Source organism: Tursiops truncatus, chromosome 16, assembly GCF_011762595.2.
Source record: "Tursiops truncatus isolate mTurTru1 chromosome 16, mTurTru1.mat.Y, whole genome shotgun sequence".
Classification (NCBI taxonomy): Eukaryota; Metazoa; Chordata; class Mammalia; order Artiodactyla; family Delphinidae; genus Tursiops; species Tursiops truncatus.
In genome coordinates, this window is record NC_047049.1 from 46,417,791 (window position 1) to 46,441,773 (window position 23,983).

Sequence of the window (23,983 nt, forward strand, 5' to 3'; positions counted from 1 at the left end):
CGAGGTGACACTGCCCCAGTGCAGCCTGAGGAGTACTGTCCAGCAGCCCACAGCCCCAGGGTGGAGGGGACACTCCAACAATGAGTGCTGGCTATGCTTGTTTTATCTGCGTAACAGTGATTGGTTCTATAATCACAAACACGAAACAAACTCAACACAGCAGAGGCAGGGAAGCAAAGGAAATAAGAAGGGTAGTTGGGAGAACATTCTGTTGGGTGTCCCCACCAAGAGTTGCTTCTCAGACTGTATAAACTCCATGTGTATTTAAACACGATAACACTGCCCCCCCCCCCCCCCGAGAGCTGCCTGTCCCTTAGATTGCCAAGACCACGATGTCAATGATGTTGAGGGCTTCATAAATGTCACTTGGCTGTTTCCTAATCAGGATTTTTCTTTTCCACTTTCCACAACTGTAAATTATGAAATAATGATGCTAAATTTCCAGAAATAGAATGAGAAGCCATGCTGTTAGCAGCAGTGTACCACGTGAGGGTCTGCCACGGGTGCTGCTGGGGCTTTGTTTCTCCATCTAGGGGTGGGGTCCGCATCCTCTGTCTCTCCACTAACAGGACTGCCGTGCACATCAGGTGAGAGTCCTGGAAGTCACATTGCACGTTTGCAGGTTATTGTTTGTAGCTGTTTTGAAGCTCTCTGGAAAACACAGCTCCTTTTAAATCCAGGCCATCTGATTGAAAAGATCAAACATAGCATCTGACGTGTGGAGGGCTTTGCTGTTTTATACCCGCCATCTCGTTGACCCATCGTTCACTCTGAGGGGTGGTTCATTCTTGTTCCCATTTTACAGATTTGGGGAACTGATACCCAGAGGTCTGACTTGCCCAAGGCCATCCCAAGATCCCTGGTACACTTGCATTAAAGGGACTAATTCCTCACAGTGAGGCTTCTTGTTGGAAACCCAAGAAAACACCAGATAAAGGGCATTCTAAATATATTTCTCTTCTATAGATGCTGATCTCCTGTTACTGGAAAACAAGAATTAGCGTGTCTGCTTGAGGATGTGGTTGGCTCTTTATAAAAAGGATATACAAGAAATTTGCACATAGACTGCCAGCTTCGTTATGTTGCCGACAGCTTCCAGCAAAAGAAGAACGTTTGCAGCCAGGTATTTCGGTAAGAAGTTTATTTTATTCTATGTGGTGTATGATTACCTTGGTTCTTGGCTTCTTGCTTGAGGGATGGGCTCATTTGTGGCCACCCAAAGAAGCTGTCTTGGTCTTGTAATCTGAGAGCACCTAGGGGCGTCTGTGGCCAGGGCCCAGGCACTGACTGATGGCTCAGCCCTCACCCCTGAACTCGGGAGCTGGTTCATGTCTGCCTGAAAAACAGAGCCTTCATCGTGACCACGATTGGCAGGGACCCTGGCTCCAGTGGCTCAGGGCTCTGATGACATTCAGAGTCTGTAAGAATCACTGTGCCCACAGACCATGGGTACAAAAGGCCATCACAGGGAGGGCTGTGCATTCTGAGGCTGCCCTGTATCTTGCTTGGAAACAATCCAGCTAACAGTTAATTCAGAAACAATGAGGATGGTTCAGTAGTCCTCAGTAAAGTGTCCAGGAGGTAACTTAGACAAAGTGGGACAAACCGCTGTGTGGTCATACAAGTGCTGACTAGCTCGGTGAGTCAAACAGGTGCTGGCTGAGTGTTTGTGCAGTGACATCTCACGTTCTCTGGACCTGAGTGCCTTCAGGTGATGATTGAAATCCCAGATACTAGTAGGAGAAATGCAGTCAGTGGTACTCAACCTGGCTTTATGTTAGAATCATGCAGGAGCTTTTAAAAATCCCCAGGCATGTTTTTATTTTTGGCCATGCCACGTGGCATGAGGTATCTTAGTTCCCCGACCGGGGATCATACCCGTGCCCCCTGCAGTGGAAGCGTGGAGTCCTAACTGCTGGATTGCCAGAGAATTCCCTCCCCAGGCATTTTTGAATACTGGAGATCAGGCTTAATTGGTGTGGGGTGGATGTCAGCAGTTCCCAGGTGAACCTAGTGTGTAGCCAGGCCCAAGAGCCATCAGACACAGCCCAGAGCCCCCAGACCACACAGCAGCCTTTGCTATGGTCTGCACAGGTATCCACAGGGATGCTGAGTCAAGCTCTGGGTCCACAGAGCCAGGTCGCCAGAATTCCACTCTGGGCTGGACACGTGTTGTGGGACCCTTCTTGCACGTTTAACCTCTCTGGAGCCTCCTTTCTACAATAGGGGGTGGAGAGCAGCTGAGATTAGCCTTTACCTCTGTTTAGTCCTAGTGCATTGGGGTGGGGGAGTGGTCTGTAAAATATCCAGTATTTTTCTCTCATCTGGGTTTATGGCATCATCTGAGTTGAAAGGAAAAGTCACCGTCACACTTTTGTGGAAGGTTCCACCAGATTCCCGTGGTGTAGCAGATGTCCCCGGCTTCAGAGTACAGATGCTAATTGTTTGAGAAAACGACAAATGAGCTATTGCATGAGATACCTGAATTTAAAGAATTTGATTGAATTAAATTTTTGTTGTGAAATTCACATAAAATTAACCATTTTAAAGTGAATAATTAATTCAGTGGCAATTTCAAGGTGTCCCACAGCCACCATCTCTCTTTAGTTCCAAAACGGTTTGGTTTTTGTTTTTGTTTTTTTGCGGTACGCGGGCCTCTCACTGTCGCGGCCTCTCCCATTGCGGAGCACAGGCTCCGGACGCGCAGGCTCAGCGGCCATGGCTCACGGGCCCAGCCGCTCCGCGGCATGTGGGATCCTCCCAGACCGGGGCATGAACCCATGTCCCCTGCATCGGCAGGCGGACTCTCAACCACTGTGCCGCTAGGGAAGCCCCAGAACGTTTTTATCACCCCCAATAAAACCCCACCCCCATGACGCAGTTGCTTCCCACCTCCCCCAGCCCTGGCAGCCACTAACCTGCTTTCTCTCTCTATGGGCTTTACCTATACCGGATATTTCTTATAAATCGAATCATACAGCGTGTGTCCTTTTGTGTCTGGCTTCTTTGACTTGGAGTAATGTTTCTAAGGTTCATCCACATTATAGCATGTGTTGGAACTTTATTCCTTTAGACTGAATTAATTTTTAAATTATTATCTGACCACAAACAGCTCGGCAGCTTTGTAAGACAGGAGGAGCCGTGCCGTTCTACGGAAGCTTCAGAAAGGACGGGAGAGTCAGCCAACACAGGGGAGTGTCCTGCCCCGTCTCTGGTCTCTCTAATTCAGCCCTGTCTCTTCTCCCTCTCTCTGTCTTTGTCTATCTGTCTGTCTTTCTCTCTTTCTCTGACCCTCCCTTCTCTCTCTCTCCCCCCCCATATATTCTAGAGGAGATTATTGGGGAACTTGAGCTTGCTTTTAACTGAGATTTTCAGGGAATTGGGGCAAACAGAAGATTCTTTGGAGTTAAATTGAGCTTCTGTACTTCACTTAACCACTTTGCCTATAATTTTGCCAAGTTGAGGACCTGCCATGTAGCAGGAAGTCAGAGGCCAACTCTACAGGTCTTGGCCTCTCACTGGGGGGCGCTGTGCTAAAACTCTTACCCAGCCATGGGCACCACCTTTAGCTCCACCTCTTGTGAGCTTTTCCTGTGCCACTGTCTTGCCTGGTCTGACCAGGTGCAGTCTCTTTGCTCCCAGCTTCCCAAACTTCTGCTCACTGAGCTGCCTGGTTCTCTGCCAAGGTGGTGACTTCTCCCTGTTAGCTGACCCTCCATGAATAGCCACTGGATGTCAGATTCACAGTGGGAAGCAAGATGGCGGCTCCTGCCCATACCAGGCCAGAGAGTCCACAGAGAAGAAGGTAGCTCTGAAGCCATTCCTACAGGTCCCCAGTTCCCTGGCCCACAAGCTGACCTTCAGGACCAAGGCCAGGGGGCAGCTTGGAATGGGCATCCTCCATCACACCCCTTCTCCAGGCCTTCCCAATTCTGTGGCTTTGCTTACTTTTCCTTCTTCCAGAGCATACCCTCACCCCTCCCTGCTGTGATACAGGGATGTGAGGAGACCACGAGATCCCAGGTAGGGAGGCAAGAGTATGTCCTGGGAGAACAGGAGATTCAGAGAGAGGAGAACTGAAGATATAGGAAGGGGAGTGGTGGGTGATACAAGAGGAAGGTAGGTTGATGTCACTTTGAGAAACTTGGACTCTTTCTTATGGGCAATAGGGAGCTATTGAAAGTTGTAAGAATAGGACTGATCAGAACTGTTTATAGGAAGAATGTCATGGCAGCTGGGTATGAAGTCAGCTCTCACCTGGATTCTTACAAAGGCGCCCTCACTGGTCTTCCTGATTCTACCCATGGCCTTTTAATCTATTCTCAATATTGCAACTGGAACAGGCTCTTCTTAAACCTAAATCAGATTAGATCTGTCATTCACTCAACACACCCCAGTGGATCCCCATGTCACTCTTCCACCCGGCCCAACATTACCCATCACATCATCTCCTATGTACCCCGCTTGCTTGGCACCAGCAACACCAGCCTCCTTGCTCTTCCTCAGACATGCCAGGTCTTTGCACGTGCTCTCCCCTCTCTCCAGAGCACCCTAACCCTCAGATATCCATATGACTCACAAACTCACCTCTTTCAGATTTTTGCCCAAATGTCACCTTCTCTTGAGGCTTTCACTGACTGCCTGTCTGTGGCACAATGGGATAAGTTACACAGTAACTGGGTCACGGGTCACCTGCCCATCATAGTGACTCAAAGACCCAGGCGAATGGAACAACCATTATTTCAAGTGCTGCTGGTGGCGAGGCCAGATAGCAAAGGGAGAGTTTGAGCTCCAGAAGGGTCTCATGTCAGCAGTGAAACCCTCAGCCTGGACATTGCCCCAACTACCCACGAGGGGCCCAGGAAGTACAGTCCGACCACATGCCTGGAAGGGAGGGTTAGGGTTAGGGTTGGCAAACCACACCAATGACTGCACAAGTTGAATCCCGCCCTGACATTCCTGTCCTTCTCTGCTTTATTTTTCTTCATAGCATTTGTTATTATCTCACATATTTCTATATTTTAACAGTTTATGGAGATGTAGGTTACACAGGATAAAATTCACCCATTCTAAGTGTATAATTAAATAATTTTTGGTAAATTTATAGAGTTATCCAACCATCACCATTATCCAGTTTTTAGACATTTCTATCACCCCGAAAAATTCCCTCCTGACTATCTGCAATTAATCCCCTCTCCTGCCCCCAAGCCTGAGAAACCACTGATGTGCCTTCTGTCTCTGTAAATATGCCTTTTCTGGACATTTTATATAAGTAGAACCATATACTATGTGGTCTTTTGCATCAGGCTTCTTTCATTTAGCATAAAGTTTCCGAGGTTCATTCATGTTCTTGTGTGTATCAGTAGTTGTTCCTTTTTAGCTGAATAATATATGGATGTGCATTTTGCTTATACACTCACCAGTTGATTTATTATTTTAGGGCATATTCTGAAGAATGTTCCATATGTACATGAAAATAATGTATGTTCTGCTGTCATTGTAAGGAGTGTCCTATATATATCACTTAGGTCAAATTGGTTAATAGTGTTGTCTAAGCCTTCTATATTGTTACTGATATTCTGTCTAGTTGTTCTGTCATTTATTGAGATTGGTGTAGGGAAATCTCCAACTCTTATTATTCAACAGTCTACTGTCACTTTTTACTTCACGTATTTTGAGGCTCTTTTGTTAAGTCTGTGTATGTTTATAATTGTTATAGCGTCCTGATGTATTCACCCTTTTATCGTTGTAAAACGTTCCTCTTTGTTGTAATGTTTCTTTTCTTAAAGTCTATTTTATCTTATATTAATATAGCCAGTTCCAGCTGTCTTATGGTTCCTGTTGCATGGCATACCTTTTTCCATCCTTTTCCTTTCAGCCAGTTTGTATCACTGACTCTACAGTGTGTCTCTTATAGATAGCATATAATTAGATCTTGCTAGTTCATGAAGACAGTCTTTGCCCTTTGAATGGGGATATTTAGACCACTCACATTTAATGAAATTATTGATATGATTGGGTTTACATTTTCCATTTTGTAACTTGTTTTCTATATGTCTCCTTTATTTTTATTCCTCTGTTCCTCCTTTACCATCTTCTTTGTATTAGATGTTTTCTAGTATACCACTTTAATTTTTAATTTTTTTTTTTTTACTATATTTTTGTGTCATTTTCTTAGTGCTTGCTCTAGGGATTACAATATGCATTGTATCTTAATCTACTTCAGATTAATATTTAATTCCAGTGAAACATAAAAACTTTGCTCCAAGGTAGTTCCATTTCCTCTCTTCTCCTTCCTTTTATTATTGTCATATATGTATTACATCTATGTCTTATAAACCCCAAAGGACACTATTATAATTATTGCTTTACACACAGTTAAGTCTTTAAAAGATGTTGAGAGAAGAAATGAGAAAATCTATATTTATAGAGTCTTTCATAGTAACCCATGTACTTATGATTTCCTGTGTGCTTCATCTCTTCCTGTGGATGCTGGTCGCCACCTGGTGTCATTTCCTTTCAGCCTGACGAACTTCCTTTAGTGTTTCTTATGAGGCAGGTCTGCCAGCAAGGAATTCTGTTAGTTGTTGTTTATCTGGGAATGTGTTAATTTTGCCTTCATTTTTGTAGGACATCTATTTGGATACAAAATTCCTGGTTAATGGTTTTTATTTTTCTTTCAGCCCTTTGAATATGGCCTTCCACTTCTAGCCTCCATTGTTTCAGATGAGAAGTCAGCTGTTAATCGTGTTGATGTCCCCCTCCATGTGATGAGGGGGACAAGTTTTTCTCTTGCCACTGTCAGGATTTTCTCTTTATCTTTCAAGACTTGGACTCTAAAGTGTTGAACTATAAATCTCTTTGTATTTTAAAACTGCTTGGGATTTTTTAAGTTGGTTACATGTGAAACATGATATTTTTCATCAAATTTGGGAAGTTTTCAGCCACTATTTTTTTGAAATAATTTTTCTGTTACTCTCTTTTGTCTCCTTCTAGGACTTGCATTACACATATATTGGCATACTTATTGTTGCTTCAAAGATCTCTGAGAGTCTGTTCTTTTTCCTTCAATTGTTTTGTTCCGTGTTTCTCTATATTCTTCACATTGGGTTATTTCTATAGCTCTGTTCTAAAGTTCATGTATTCTTTCTTCTGCCATCTCAAATCTTCTGCTGAGCCCCTTTAGTGAATTTTTCATTTCAATTATTGGACTTTCAACTCAAGAATTTCCATTTGTTTTTTTATATTTTCTATCTCATTGAGAGTCCCTATGTGTTGATTCATTATTATCATGCATCCCTTTAATTCTTTAAACATGTTCCCTTTAGTTCTTTAAATGTATTTACATAGGGTTTTTTAAAAGTATTTGTCTGCTAAATACAAAAATCTGGGAATATTCAGAGAGTTTCTATTGGCCTTTTTCCTAAGTATGGGTCACACTTTCCTTTTCCTTTGTACACTTATAATTTTTTAATTAAAAACTGGGTATTTTAGATAATGTATTGTAGGAACTCTGAATTCTAATTTACTCACCTAAACAATGTTGTTGTTGAATTGTTTGGTAACTTGCCTGGGATAAATCTGTTAAATCTGTCTCCTCTACAATATGCAGTCACTAATATCTCTGGTTATATTTGTTGTTTATTCTTCCTTTTCTTTTTAAACTGGCTTCCTAGGGGTCACCTCTGTTTCTGTGTAATTCAGTGATCAGCCAATGATTGGACAGATGTTGCATTCAAACCTTGAACTAGTAGAACTTACATTCTCTGCCAGTAGATCTGCGTGAGGTAGGGAAATGCAGTCAAAGTTCAGATTGTTTTCAAGTTCTTCAGGTTTGCCCTGGCTTTTACTTTCTGCTGGACTCTTCACATTACCTCTGCATTTGCCACAGTCTTAGGGTTGGCAGGAGTGTATGGGTACCCTGAGCCCTCTCTGGTCTCCACTGCACGTGCATGCACCCTAAGCCAGGCACATGTTTGCCCCAACAATGACTAAAAACTCAGACACAGCATTAGTTCTCCCCATTCACTTGCTGCCAAGATTGTCTATTCCACTGACAATGCCTCTGGGTGTAGGCACCACCCACTGCTCAAAATTGAATAAGCCACTTTTGACTTCGTCAGCAAAGTTGCTGGTCCCCATGATGTGCCCCACCCTGGCAGAACCTCTGTGAGGACTGAGCTGGGGAAAGTGGGATAGAAGCACCCCTTGGCAAGAACACCACAGACTCTCACTGTTCTTACCTAAAGTATAGCAGTTTTTCAAGCATAAGTGATTGTTGCGTGCCTTTGGTCAATTTCAGAGTATGGAAATGGTTGTTTTTGTCAGTTTTGTCCAGATTTATAGTTGCATTTGGCGAAGAGGTTTTGCTGACCTCATCACTCAGACATAGCTAGAAGTCCTGCCTCCTACTTACCTATTTCATCTACTATCTGTCTCCCCTCTCCTACTAAGATACAGGCTCTATTCTGCAGGCTTTATTGCTACTACCCCTTTGGTCACTATTCAAGCACCACTTAGAATAAGGAGGGAAGGGTGAAAGTTAAGGTTAGAGCTGTTTTCACAGTGCCTAGAATGATGTCTGACATGCAGTATATGCTTAATGACTGTTGAACAACTGAATGAATAGCATGGAGAGAAGACGAATGGAGGTCAGGTAGCCTCCTTGAGGATCTGAGTCAGTAAGAATATAAAGGGGACAGTGGGTTCAAGAGATGGTGGAGAAAAAAGATGGACAATGCTTGGCAGTGCCAGACAGGGAAGGCACTGAGGATGTCCACGCAGTTGGTTTTGGTGTTGCAAAGTATTTCTGCAGAATTCCAGACCTTTGTCACAGAGCTAAAGACACATGTACATGGCCCAGGAGTCAGAGAAGCTGAAGAGGCTCTGTGGGAAGGAGGGACAATGGCATGTCTAGCTGCTGCTTCATGCCAATGAGATGAATCAGCTTATCAGCAATAATGCCCACGTGCTGCAAAATGGCTGCTGCTTCCCTTCAGTCTCTCAAATCTCCCAAGAATCTCCCTGTAGCCTGTGGGAAACATACAAGAAAGGGAAGCCTGGGACGTGTCCTTCAGCCTCGCCAAGTTGTATTAGAAAGCCATCACGGGTTCTTATTCTCTGGTTTTGGATATGGGAAGCTCACGGAAGATGTGAGGCCATTCTAAGATTCCAGCAGGATGGCTCTGGGAGGGGAAGCCGGTGGGCAGGGGGAAGAGGCCAGGGCAGGGAGACATTTCAACAGTTCAGGGAAGGGCTGATGAGAAGTTGGACCAATATAGTGGTGGTAGAGACAGAACAGTCTAAGAATATGGAATGCACAGAGCTGGGTGTCTGGCTCATGTGGAAAGGAGGGAGGGAGGAGGTGCCGTTGTTGGGAGGTGGCACAGAAGGAGGGACAGGTGTGGGGAGGACTGCTTGGTGCCATTCCTGACTGACCCTCAGCATTCTCTGTTCTCTATCACATCTCAGCAACTCCAACACCATTCGTCCATCCATCCATCCAACCATCCATCATGCATTCCCTGTGGGGTGCTCTGGGCAGCAGCTCTGTGAGTGAAGAGAGACACCCACTGCCCAGCCTCACACAAGCAATGATCCGTGGCATCCGCCCCTGCCCAGCACCCGACACCATAGATACTGCATTGGGACCTGTCTGTATCTGCAGGGGACTCAGCAGTATTCAACCAGAGATCTGGTTGGCTTCTGGGGGGATCAGCTTCTCAGGGACTGATCTGGTAGGGATGGTGGCCAAGTGTATATAGAGGGCATCTTCTCTGACTGTCCCACCCACTCGCTCTGGCCCTTCACACTGGAAGAACTCTCAGAATTAAGCTAAAGCTCCAGCCAGCCTGAGGAAGCCCCTCAGACCCCAGCCCACCCACACTGCATCCTGCACGTTGCCTTTTGCCTTCACGTCTCTGCTCTGTGAGCAGCTCTGTCCCCGCACCCCTTATCCTACCCCTCCTGACTTGCCTCCCGGCATTCTGGACTTTGTGTGCCAGCCAAAGTTACCTTGAGTGAAGACTCCCTGCTTGCCTCCCACTGTCCCCCCAGGCATACCTTAGCCGTAGGTCTACAAATGTTTGTCGAGCCTGTACTGTTGGCCAACAGTCATTGTTCTAGATGCTTGAACACATATGCAGAGATGCAGCCCTCCTCTCAAGGAGCTCTTGGTCTGCAGAAGCACAGGGCTCTGGTGGAGGGTGTGCAAGAAGAGCGGGAACCAGGAGGAGGGTCTCAATGCTGCTCCTGGGTCAGTGCGGGGTCCCAGAGCAGGGAACAGCCAAGTCGGCCTTTGGAGCAGGGGCAAGAAGCAGCCAGCTAGGTAGCCCGCAGCAGGCGTTCCTGGAAGAGGGCCAGGGCTGTGTCAGGAAATCTGAGGCCTCCATCCTGCTCCTCCCCGGGCTCCTGCATAAGCCCCAAGCCCAGCCTGTGACACCCAGACACACAGACAGCACTGACGCCAGCTGGGCTGGAAAGGCCTGCCACCCCTGTGTCTCCTCCGCTCAGTGCCCTCTCTGCCAGCTGTCTTTATAGAAGCCCACTGATAAACACTGATGCTGTTTGGGGAAGGAGGGGGAGGGGCGGGGCTGTGTCAACCCCTTAGCACCCATTCCTCCTCAAGGATGTTCACCTGCACCTGGCAGCACAAGGGACCCTAGGGAATGAGATGGAGGTGGGGTTTTCTTCTTCTTTTTAAATGAAAGAACAGTGAAGGAAGGACCTATGCTACCACGAAACTAAAAATAATAACAAATATTAGCTTTGAGATCACCTTGCACAGTTTACAACTCACTTCACCATGGTGATCTCATTTAACTCCTGTAACCAGCCTGTGAGATAGTCATGTCCCCATTTTACAAATGAGGAAAGTGAAATCTTTCCATACTGCTCCCTAGCTGGAAAGTGGTAAAGCTATGCCCAAATCTGCCTTCCCCAAAATCAGAACTGGTCACAGAGATGGGACTTGTGGCGCCCAGAGCTGTGTTACAAGCTGCAGCCTATGCCCCTAATGTGTCCCTCTCTCCAAGCTGGGGGCAATATGTGAGCTGGACAGGCTTGGGGAGACATGGAGTTGGGGTCCTGGGAACCCCAGTGCAGAGGTGCAGAGATGGGGCCAGCGAGCAGTGAGAGACAGAGCAATCGGAAACAAGATGAAGAGTCCCACTTCATGGTGGTTCCAGAAGGGTCCCTGTCTCCAAGGGTCCCCATGGGAGCTGGAATTCTCTTACTTACAGTGAGGAGGAAGGGCAGGCATGTTAGTCTGCTCAGGCTACCATAACCAAGTGTCACAGGCTGGGTGGCTTAAACAACAATTGATTTTCTCATAATTCTGGAAGGTTAAGTTCTAAGATCAAGGTGTCAGCAGGTTTGGTTTCTTCTGAGGCCTCTCTCCTTGGCTTGTAGATGACCATCTTCTCCCTGTGTTTTCACACGGTCTTTTCTCTGTGCATGTCTGTGTCCTAATCTCTTCTTCTAAAGACACCAGTGATATTGCATTAGGACGCATGTTAATGACTTAGTATAACTTAATCACCCCTTTAAAGACCTCATGTCCAAATACAGTCACATCCTGAGGTACTGAGGGTTAGGACTTCAACATATGAATGCAGAGTGGGCACAGTTCAGCCCATGACAGCAGGGAAAAGCCCTCTTGCTTTCCTGGATCCTGAGCTGTTGGCCCTGAGGAATAGTAAGGCATCTGTGCCCCAGGAACAAGGAGGCTGGGGAGAGGCTGGGCAGAGCCCTCAGCCAGTGTCTAGACAGAAACTCTGCCAGACACACTGCCCTCTGGAAGCCAGCGGAAGCCCACACTTACCCACCCTCAGCAACTGAACCAAATAGGGGCTGAGTCAGGGGCTTTCCTTAGGGAACCAGTTTCTTACGCTGATTTCTGTTCCTGCACATCTGGGAGAAATGACTCGACCCTGAGAGTGGTTGTGAAATGGCAAACCACAGTGAGGGCTCACAATTCTTCTGCACTCCCCTGTGGTCTCATTTACTGCTGCCCCAGCTCTGTGGGGGCAGAACAGCCCTCCCTGTTGGCCAGATAAGGAAGTTGAGATTCAGGAAATTCATTGACTCCCAAGGGCACATTGCTACTGAGCGGCAGAAGCAGGACTCGACCCAGATCTGAGCTGACCCATCTCTACTGCTCATTTGCAGCCACACCTCCGCCTTCAGGGACATTGGCTGCACCCGTTGGCCAGAGCCATCAAGTCCCCCACCACAACTGGAATGTGTATCCATCCGGCTTTCCGCAGTATGACTGAGTTAGTGGTACAAACGGGCTTCGCTCAGCATGTTTGACGGCTGGTATGTAAGACTGCCAGCCAGTTACCATAGCAACAGTGGTGGGAAGAAGCAGCATCCTGGTGGCCTGGGTGGGAAGAGAGGATTAACATGGGGACAAAGATGCTCATAGCATGGACTTTCAGATACCCGCCCCAAATGCCATCTAGGACTCAGTGCATCCTGAAGACCAGCTCAGCCCAGTGTTCAGTTGAGAAACTGTTTTCACTCTTTTTTATGGCTGAGTAATATTCCATTGTGTGTACGTGTGTGTGTGTGTGTGTGTGTGCGCGCGCGCGCGCATGTGTGTATATATGTATATACCACGTCTTTTTTATCCATTCATCTGTCGATGGACATTTAGCCATGCCTGGCTATTGTAAATAGTACACCAGAAACTAACACAACATTGTAAATCAACTATACTTAAATTAAAAAAAATAAAATAGCATTCTAGGGGGAGTTAATTTTAAATCTGTCCAAGACGGCTGAGGGGGACGAGGCAGCGCGGAGGCGGCAGCCACACGAGGGGCTGCAGTGACGGAGGCGAACCAGTGACCCAAACACCGGAGTTAACCACGTCTTGTCCAGGACCCTCCTAGGTGAGAATTATGAAGATGATGACCTAGTAGACTCTGATGAGGTTATGAAGAAACCATGTCCAGTATAGATTGTTCTTGCACATGAAGATGACCATAACTTTGAGCTTGATGAAGAAGCTTTGGAGCAGATATTGCTACAGGAGCACATACGAGACCTTAACATAGCAGTGGTATCCATGGCAGGAGCTTTTCCTAAAGGGAAATCATTTCTACTGGACTTCATGCTTAGATATATGTATAACAAGGATTCTCAAAGTTGGATTGGTGGAAACAATGAACCATTGACTGGATTTACATGGCGGGTTGGTTGCAAAAGAGAAACAACAGGCATACACGTCTGGAATGAAGTGTTTGTGATCGAGAGACCTAATGGAACAAAAGTGGCTGTGCTGCTGAGGGATACCCAGGGTGCCTTCGATAGCCAGTCAACTATCAAAGATAGTGCAACAGTGTTTGCTCTGAGCACTGTGACTGGCTCTGTCCAGGTATATAATTTGTCTCAAAATATTCAAGAAGATGATCTTCAATACTTGCAATTATTTACAGAATACGGCAGAATTGCAATGGAAGAAATCGACCAGAAACCATTTCAGACATTAATGTTTTTGATTTGAGACTGGAGTTATCCTTATGAACATTCATATGGTTTGGAAGGTGGAAAACAATTCCTTGAAAAGAGATTGCAGGTAAAACAAAGTCAACATGAAGAGCTACAGAATGTAAGGAAGCACATTCACAACTGTTTCTCAAATCTTGGTTGCTTCCTTTTGCCAAATCCTGGTCTTAAAGTTGCAACTAATCCTAGTTTTGATGGGAGATTGAAAGATATTGATGAAGAGTTTAAACGAGAGCTTCGAAATCTGATTCCATTGCTACTTGCCCCAGAAAATTTGTTAGAAAAAGAGATAAGTGGATCTAAAGTCATTTGTAAAGATCTTGTACAATACTTTAAGGCTTACATTAAAATTTATCAAGGAGAGGAACTTCCACATCCAAAGTCCATGCTTCAGGCAACAGCTGAAGCTAATAATCTTGCTGCAGTAGCAGGAGCAAGAGAGATCTATTGCAAAAGTATGGAGCAAGTAGGCGGTGGGGACAACCCTTACACTGCACTCTGGAGCAAAAACACCTGGATCTCAAGGAAGTGGCAATTAAACAGTCTTGTTCAGTAAAAAAAAAAATGGGTAGAGATGAATTCTGCCGTCGTTATCAGGACCAGTTTGAGGCTGAAATAGAAGAAACCTATGCAAATTTTATAAAGCACAATGATGGCAAAAATATCTTCTATGTTGCTCATACCCCTGCCACACTGTTTGCAGTCATGTTTGCTATGTATATAATCTCAGGACTGACTGGCTTCATTGGCCTAAACTCTATAGCCGTCTTGTGTAACCTTGTCATGGGGTTAGCACTGACGTCTCTTTGTACTTGGGCATATGTTAAATACTCTGGGGAGTTCAGAGAAATTGGGACAATGATTGATCAGATTGCTGAAACGCTATGGGAACAGGTATTGAAGACCCTTGGTTGATAATTTCATGGAGGAAAACATAAGGCAGTCTGTAACAAACTCTATCAAAGCAGACCTGACTGACCAGGTGTCTCATCATGCCAGATTAAAGACAGACTGACAGTTCATCTCTTCATGGACTCCACTCTTTCTTTTTCTCATTCTTGCTGTACAGTGAGAACTCAAATAAAAATAAACCAAAGTTTACAATCAACTGTAGAAGTAGTTTAGTATAACTGGCTTCACAGATGGCCGCCACAGAGTGTGAAATTGTTTGTTGGTTTTAAGCATTCTGTTCATGGCTCCTAAGACATGAAGACTGGCTGAGGAGCATTAGTTTTCATGCACACTTGTGCCATGTTTAATTCTTTTGTTTCCCTTTTTACTTAATCTAATGTTAGTGAAATTTGTCTTATGTAAAGGCTATTTCAGGGAAATATTTTAAGAAATCTATTTAGAGTCTCTTTAACACAGTGTCCCATTGAAATTTTAATTTTTAGAGAAGTTATGAATCACTGTATCAAGAATCAGATTGGAATGACAAAGAAGCCTTTATTGAGCCACGACATTAAAAGTATATATTGCTTTACTGCCTTCAATACCAGTATTACATAAATGCATGTATCAGAAACTTCATAGAAATTATATGACAACTCTTGTAGCTAAGAAAGTGATTCTGAGGTGTACATTTGTCTTGCCTTTTTAAATTTATAAACCTGCCCTAAAAGGAGAAACATATCTGGGAAACTGAGCTGTCTTTATGCAGTTTAGCCTTCATGTACATAAAATATGCCATTAATTTTATTGGGGGGAAATTCCATCCAAAAATGTTGCCTACAGCTATGAGTTAAGAGTATCTATACAGGGCTTCCCTGGTGGCGCAGTGGTTGAGAGTCCGCCTGCCGATGCAGCAGACACAGGTTCGTGCCCCGGTCCGGGAAGATCCCACATGCCGCGGAGCGGCTGGGCTCGTGAGCTATGGCAGCTGAGCCTGCGTGTCTGGAGCCTGTGCTCCGCAACGGGAGAGGCCACAACAGCGAGAGGCCCGTGTACGGCAAAAAAAAAAAAAAAAAAAAAAAAAGAGTATCTATACAGTGTGTAGCTTTTATTTTCTAAAATCACAGATAGGGCAAGTATATGAATTATAAATATATAAATAGGATTTTGTATTAAAAGTTTTGTAGTTTATGACAAAATCTGGTTCTGTGGTAGGCTAATGAGTACAGTCCCTGTGAAGGAATGTTTGTGGCTCATGTCAGTGTGTGAGTGCATAGACAATTTGAAGTTTTTGTTATATTTGTGATATTTATCTTCTTGAGCACTGCAGTCTCACCATGCCCCCGACCAAGGGAATTCAGTGGGAATGTTTATTGTGACTTTGTCCTCTGTTGCATTTTAAATTTTTTTCCTGTAATTTATTTTCAGTACATAATTAAAAATTTGTATATATAAAATGGAACTTGTGATTTTTTTAAGGAATTCTTCAAATATGTATTCCATTACGTAAACCTATTTGTTTATACTGAAAAGAGCATGAGTGGGAAACACCCAAGTGAGAGCTGTAAGGTATTGTACCTCATACCTTGAAGCTAAGCTTGTAAAGAGTTATTTTTCAGTGTCTGTCTCTGTTAGGGAAAACTTGTTGTGATTAGCCTAGGGGGTGTATTAATTTTGTTTTTCTCTCTCTTTTTTGTGGTATATGTAAGGCTAACATTTTGCAATACTTTTGTAGCCTTCTCTACGAACACCTATTAAAGCGTCTAGTTTCTTTGTTTGGTTGTTTTTGCGGTACGCGGGCCTCTCACTGTTGTGGCCTCTCCTGTTGTGGAGCACAGGCTTCGGACGCGCAGGCTCAGCGGCCATGGCTCACGGGCCCAGCCGCTCCGCGGCATGTGGGATCTTCCCGGACTGGGGCACGAACCCGTGTCCCCTGCATCGGCAGGCGGACTCTCAACCACTGCGCCACCAGGGAAGCCCCCTAGTTTGGTTATTAAGTGAAGAGAACTCAGGTGTTGAGTTGCATGGCCGAAAGCTCTAACTTTACTTTGGTTGATATATCCGCCTCCTGCTTCAAATCCTGTTTTTATATGGATTGTATTTGTTTCCATCTGTATTAAACTGCTACCAACTCATCTGTTCTTAGACAGAAAAAAAAAAAAGCATTCTATTCCCCCCCAACCCCAAAAACAAACTGTTTTTTCTCCTCTCCCCAGACCTCTGCTTCCTCCTCTTCTTAGCCCTATGTCATGATCCAGTCCTTCTTAACTTCCCAGTGAACAGGGAAAGTCAACCCTCCCACCTTGACACTGGCATCATTTTGCCAGTTCTGAAAAGAATAGTCTTTAAAGAAAGCCAGGCCTAGGTGTAAATCTTAGTTCCACCAATTACTTACTCTCTGGTCTTATTCCAGTGATATAACCTCTCCACTTGGGTTCCTCACTATAAAAGGGAGATCATGATAGACCATATCTCACAGAACTTTTATAAGGATTGCCTAGCTAGTAAAAAACAGAGAGTTCAAGAAAGGGCACAGGGTAATTCCTGAATGAATAGAAATTCCCTTTCAGGTAAACCATTGGATCCTACTTTAATCTCAGGTTGTGAACTGTTGCCTTTGGGAATTTTTTTAGAAGAAAGTAGAATAATGGGTTTTTACTTGATTCAGACTCTGTGTGCAGACACAGGGACCCTATATTTGGAGCCACGCCCCCAGCCTTACTTCTCCAGTGTTCAAGGAATGCAAATCCAAGGCCAGTCAACTGAGTGTCCCAGAGGAAGGCAGATCATCATAGAGCTGAGAGCTAGCTGGGGCTATTAAAGGTGGACTCAATGCTTCCCTAATGAGAAGTTGATAATTAGTCACTCAGTACACATTGTTGTGCCAGGAACTGTTCTAGGTACTGGGAATACAGTAGGTAACAAAGCAGATAAAAATCCCTGCTTCCTGGAGCTTACATTCATTACTTGTATTAATCTAATGGAGAGATCTAAAGGAAGTTGTTCTCTGAAGTCTTCCATGTGGGTCACAGGCCTCTGGAATCTTCTAGGAATGGGGAGCTGGGAGGTGCAGTAGGAGTTGTCTGAAAAAGAATAGTCATTATGCAACAGCTATTAAAATTTAAAGACCCAGGCTTCTGGTTTTATCTTTGGTGTGTAAAAAGCTTAGAAATTATCACTCCCACCCTTACTATAAGGAAAAAACTAAATGAACTTAAAATCAATGACTTCTTCGACCCATCAGAGAATTGAGGTCACAGAGCAAACCACTACCCCAAATCTAGAGACACAGGGAAATTCAGAAGATAATAGCCAAGATATGGCAGAGATTTTGGAATTATCAGATAGATAATTTAAAATAACTATGATTAGTATGTTAAGGACACTAATAGAAAAAGTAGACAACATGCAAGAACAGATGGCTGACAAAGGATTAATTTACAAAATATGCAAGCAGCTCATACAGCTCCATATCAAAAAAACAAACAACCCAATCCAAAAATGGGCAGAAGACCTACATAGACATTTCTCCAAAGAAGTCATACAGATGACCAACAAACACATGAAAAGATAATTGGCATCACTAATTATTAGAGACATGCAAATCAAAAGTATAACGAGGTATCACCCCACACCGGTCAGAATGGCCATCATCAAAAAATCTACAAACGGTAAATGCTGGAGATGTGTGTGGAGAAATGTGGAGAAAAGGGAACCCTCATACACTGTTGGTGGGAATGTAAATTGATACAGCCACTATGGAGAACAGTATGGAGGTTCTTAAAAAACTAAAAATAGAACCACCATATGACCCAGCAATCCCACCACTGGGCATATACCCAGAGAAAACCATAATTCAAAAAAAACACATGCACCCCAATGTTCAGAGCAGCACTATTTACAATAGCCAGGACATGGAAGCAACCTGAATGTCCATCAACAGAGGAATGGATAAAGAAGATGTGGCACATATATACAATGGAATATTACTCAGCCATAAAAAGGAACGAAATTGGGTCATTTGTAAAGACGTGGATGGACCTAGAGACTGTCATACAGAGTGAAGTAAGTCAGAAAGAGAAAAGCAAATATCGTATAATAACGCATATATGTGGAATCTAGAAAAATGGTATAGATGATCTTGTTTGCAAAGCAGAAATATAGACATAGATGTAGAGAAAAAATGTATGGATACCAAGGGGGAAAGGGATGAGGAGGGAGAAATTGGGAGACTGGGATTGACACATATACATTATTGATACTATGTATAAAATAGACAACTGATGGGAACATACTGTATAGCACAGGGAACTCTACCTAATGCACTGTGGTAACCTAAACGGGAGGGAAGTCCAAAAGGGAGGGGATATCTGTATGCATATAGCTGATTCATTTTGTTGTGCAGTGGAGGCTAACACAACGTTGTTAAGCAACCACGCGCCAATAAAAATTAATTTAAAAAAGAAAAGAAAAGAAAAAAAGAACAGACGGTTAATGTAAGCAGAGAGATGGAAACCCTAAGAAAGAATAAAAAAGAAATGCTAGAAATAAAAAGCAGTGCAACAGAAATGAAGAATGCCTTTGATGGGCTCATCAGTAGACTGGACACAGCTAAGGAAATAATCAGTGAGCTTGAAAATATGTCAATAAAAAATTCAAACTGAATACAAAGAAAAAAGAGAACAAAAATGCAGACAGAATATCCAAGAATGGTGAGATAATTTCAAAATGTGTAATAAGCACATAGTTGGAATGCCAGTAGGAGAAGAGAAAAGGGAACAGAAGAAATATTTAAAGTAATAATGGCCAAGAATTTTCCAAAATTAATGACTGTGTAGTAGAGAATTCTTGCCCAAAAAGAGGGCTAGCCTTTTTCTTTGGCTTCTGGGAGGTAACCTTGGTTGTACCTGATAGGAATGTCTTCATTTAGGGCAAGGGTTGGCTATACCAGATCTTAGAGTATTGCTAACCACACCTGATAGTAGAAGCTGCTCATGCTAGAAAGACCAATCATGTGATTTAAGGTGGGAGCTTTGGGTCAAGTGGTATCGGTCAACCCTGAGGCTGAGATCAACCAGGTGGACAATCAATCATGCCTGTGCAATAGAGCCCAAATAAAAACTTCTGAAGCCTGAGGCTCTGGCAAGCTTCTCAGTTGGCATTACTCTGTATTGTCACACATTGATGCTGGCTGGGCAATATGTCCTGACTCCATGAGAGAGAACAATAGAACCTGTGTATTTGGAACCTTCTTAGACTCTGCCGTATTCATCATTTCCTTGGTTGATTTTAATTTGTATTCCTTCCCTGTAATAAACCACAGCTATGAGTATAGTAGCTTTCAGTGAGTTCTATGAGTTCTTCTAGCAAATTACTGAACGGAGTGTGGTTTGGGGGAACACCCCCAAACTTGCTGTTGATGTCAGGAGTGAGGTTGGCCTTATGGAGAACTGTGTGCCCTCAAACTTGATAGCTGACTCTAAACTTTGTGTCTTTGCCAACTCCAGGCAGTGACAGTCAACAAACCACAGATCCAGGAATCTCAGAGAACACCAAGTAGGATAAAATTATGTGCATATTAGGCACATCATATGCAAATTGCAGAAAGCAAAAGACGAAGAAAATCTTGAAAGAAGCTGGGAGTAGGGGGAACCACCTTACCTTTGAGTAACAAGGATAAAAATTACATCAGACTTCTCATCAGAAACATACAAGCAAGAAGAGAGTGGAGTGAAATATTTAAAGTGTTGAAAAAAACATCCCAACCAGTATAGGATTCTATATCTATTGAAATTATTCTTCAAAGGTGAAGGCTAAATAAAGACGTTCTCAGACAAACAAAAATTGAGTGTATTCATCACTAGTAGACTTGTTATGCACAAAATGTTAAAAGAAGTTCTTCAAAGAGAAGGAAAATGATATAGGTCAGAAACTGAGGTATACATAAAGAAAGAGTATCCAGAGAAGGAATAAATGAAGGTAAAACAAAATTTTTTTTTCTTATTCTTAATTGATCTAATAGATAACTGCACAAAGTAACAATAGTAACAGTGTTTTGGGTGATTATGGTATAGAGATAGCTAGACTAGTAACAGCAATGTCATAAGGAACAGAAGGGAGGAATTAGGAATACTCTGTGTAAGGAACCTGCACTATTTGTGAAGCAGTAGTACAGTGTTATTTGAGAGTGGACTTAGATTAGCTGTAAATATATATTGCAAACTCTAGGGCAACCAAAATTTTTTTTAAATAAGTATAATCAATACGCCAAAAAGAAATCATTGGAATATGCCTACCACTACTAAAGAAATTGAATCAGTAAGTAATAACTTTCCAAAAAAAGAAATCACCAGGCTGAAATGGTTTCACTGGTATATTTTACCAAACATTTAAGGAAGAAATGATACAAATTCTTTACAATCTCTTCCAGAAAATAGAAGTAGAAGGAACACTTCCTAATTCATTCTATGAAGCCAGTATTACCCTAATACCCAAACCAGATAAAGACAAGAAAGGAAAGCTACAGACAAATATCTCCTGTGAATATTGGTGCAAAATTCCTCAACAAAATATTAACAAAATGAACCCAACAGGGACTTCTCTGGTGGTCCAGTGGTTAAGACTTTGCCTTCCGATGCAGCGGGTGCAGGTTCAATCCCTGGTCAGGAAGCTAAGTTCCCACATGCCTTGCGGCCAGAAAACCAAAACATAAAACAGAAGCAAATTCAATAAAGACTTTAAAAATGGTCCACGTCTTCAAAATTTTTTTTAATAAATAAAAATATTTATTAAAAAAAAGAAAAAGAAAATGAACCCAACAATGTATAAAAAAATTATGTAACACAACCAAGTGGGGTTTATTGCAGATGTGCAAAACTGGTTGAACATTCAGAAAAAATATCAATTTAATCCACCACATCAATAGGCTGAAGAAGAAAAATCATATGATCAAATGAATTGATACAGAAAAATATTTGACAAATCCAACACCTAATCATGATAAAAACTCTCAGCGAACTGTGAAATGAGGAGGATCTCCTCAACTTGATAAAGAACATCTCAAAAAACCTACAGCTAACATGATAATGATGAGAAACTGGATGTTTTCTCCCTATTTTGGGAACAAGACAAGGATGTTCCCTTTAAGCACTCCTATTCAACATTGTACTGGAAGCTGTAGCTAGTGCAATAAGACAAGAAAAGGAAATAAAAATTATACAGATTGGGGAGGAAGTTTTAACTGGCTTCCTTCATAGATGATAAAGTTATCTATGCAAAAAACACAAAGCATCTACAAAAAAAAAAAAAAAAACCCAAAACAAAAAACCTCCTAGAACTAAAAAGCAATTATAGCAAGGTTAGGATACAAGGTTAAAATACAAAATTCAGTTGCTTTCCTTTATACTTGTTTAAAATGAACCAGTGGAATTTGAAAATAAAAGCACAATGCCATTTGCATTAGCATGAAAAATTAAATACATATATAAAGATCTAACAAAATATGTAGAGAATCTACATGCAGAAAACTACAAGACTCTGATGAAAGAAATCAAAGAGGATCTAATAAATGAAGAGTTCAAGTGTCAGTTCTTCTCAACTTGATCTATAGATGTAGCACAATCTCAATAAAAATCCTGGCAAGCTATTTTATAGGCATCAGCACACTGATTCTAAAGGTTACATAGAATGGCAAATGACCCAAAGCCACCAATACAGAACTGAAGAAGAATAACATAGTTGGAGGAATCACACTACCCAAATTCAATTTAATTATATTAAAGTTACAATAACCAAGATAGTGTGTGGTATTGGCAAAAGGATAGACATATAGACGAGTGGAATCACATAGAAAGCCCAAAAATAGACCCACGCAAATATAGTCAACTGATCTTTGACAAAAAAAGAAAGGCAATTTAATGGAGAAAGGATAGTGCTTTTAATAGCTGTTGCTGGAACAGCTGTATGTCCACAGACAAAACAAAACAAAACAAAACATGAGCCTTGATACAGACGTTATACCTTTAGCAAAAATTAACTCAAAATGACAATAGACCTAAATGTGAAACACAAGATACAAAATTTATAGAAGAAAGCGTAGGAGAAAATCTGGTAACCTTAGATTAGCACTGAGTTTTTAGATACAACACCAAAACGGTGCTCCATTAAAATAAAACTATTAAAATTCAAAACTTCTGAGAAAGTCACTCTGAAGAGAATGAAGCCATGGACTGGGAGAAAATATTTGCAAACTACTTTTTTTTGAGTTGTATGAGTTTTAAAAAATATATTCTAGATACAAGTGACTTAATAGATGTAAGATATGCACAAATTTACTCCTATTCAGCAGATTATCTTTTCACTTTCTTCATGGTGTCCTTTGAAGCACAAAATTTTTCTTTTTTCTTTTTTTTTTTTTTTGGCGGTACGCGGGCCTCTCACTGTTGTGGCCTCTCCCATTGCGGAGCACAGGCTCTGGACATGCAGGCTCAGAGGCCATGGCTCATGGGCCCAGCTGCTCTGCGGCATGTGGGATCTTCCCGGACCGGGGCACGAATCCGTGTCTCCTGCATTGACAGGTGGACTCTCAACCACTGCACCACCAGGGAAGCCCAAAATTTTTCATTTTGATTACATCCAGTTTATCTATTTTTTTCTTATTTAGTTTTCTTCTATGAGTTTATAGTTTTAGCTCTTATATTTAAGTCTTTGATACATTTTCAAATTAATTTTGGTGTATGGTATGAGAGAGGGGTCCAACTTGATTCTTTTGCATGTGGATATCAAGTTGTCCCAGCACCATTTGTTGAAAGGACTATTCTTTCCCCCATTGAATTGTCTTCACACCCTTGATAAAAATCAGTTGACCATAAATAAGAGTGTTTATTTCTGAACTCTTGATTCTATTCTAGTACTGAATTGTCCCTCAGGATGCAGGACTTTCAATGCTAAAACCAGGATAATCTGGAGCAAACTAGGATTTTGTTCACCCTACAGCTGAGTAGGGCTTGACCAGCCACTGCCCAGATTCTTCTCTGATTTTATATACATTTCACTGCACCCCAACCCTTCAACTACTGGATCCATCCTTCCTTTGAATTATCACTATAGAAATCATTGCATGTTCAGAGAAAGAATTCAAACACCATAGAAAAGTGTAAAGCAGAAAACAAGTGACTCCAAACTTCCATCCCTACTCTGCAGAAATAACTACTGTTATCTCCAAAAAGTTTTGACACATATATGCATCTTTCCTTTTGACAAGAACACGAGTGGAATTGGAACATGCATACAGTTTAACAATCAGCTCTTGAAGCTGTACAATGTCCCCTTTATGACTGTACGCCAGTCATTTCACAATACTCCAGACACCGGCCTTTAGCTCCATTGAAGACTAGGTCCCCTGGGAAGCTGACTCTGAGATGGAGGTCAGCATGGAGTAAGTTTATTGAAGAGTGACAGATATGAGGAGTGAGGAAGCAGGGCTGAGCATAGGGAGAAGTTGGACTGCAATGCAGTCATGACAGTGACCTCTGGGATCTTCATAAATCCCTTGGGATATCAGTGGAGACTTAAATTCAAA

General features: G+C 42.7%; 1 protein-coding gene and 1 pseudogene across 7 annotated transcripts in view; both read left to right on the forward strand.

Moving 5' to 3' along the window:
- Positions 1–971: 971 nt before the first annotated feature.
- The window catches only part of ARHGAP22 (Rho GTPase activating protein 22), a 202,839-nt gene continuing 179,827 nt past the window's right edge, over positions 972–23,983 (forward strand). For 4 of the 7 annotated variants that reach the window (XM_073793356.1, XM_073793357.1, XM_073793359.1 and 1 more), the window contains exon 1: positions 972–1,131. In XM_073793356.1, coding sequence (XP_073649457.1) covers positions 1,080–1,131 — 52 coding nt within the window. In that variant the 5' untranslated portion in view covers positions 972–1,079. The remainder of the gene's footprint in view (positions 1,132–23,983) is intronic. The other 3 variants (XM_033842536.2, XM_033842537.2, XM_073793355.1) reach the window with 1 other exon arrangement.
- LOC101319363 (atlastin-2 pseudogene) lies at positions 12,869–14,661 on the forward strand (annotated as a pseudogene).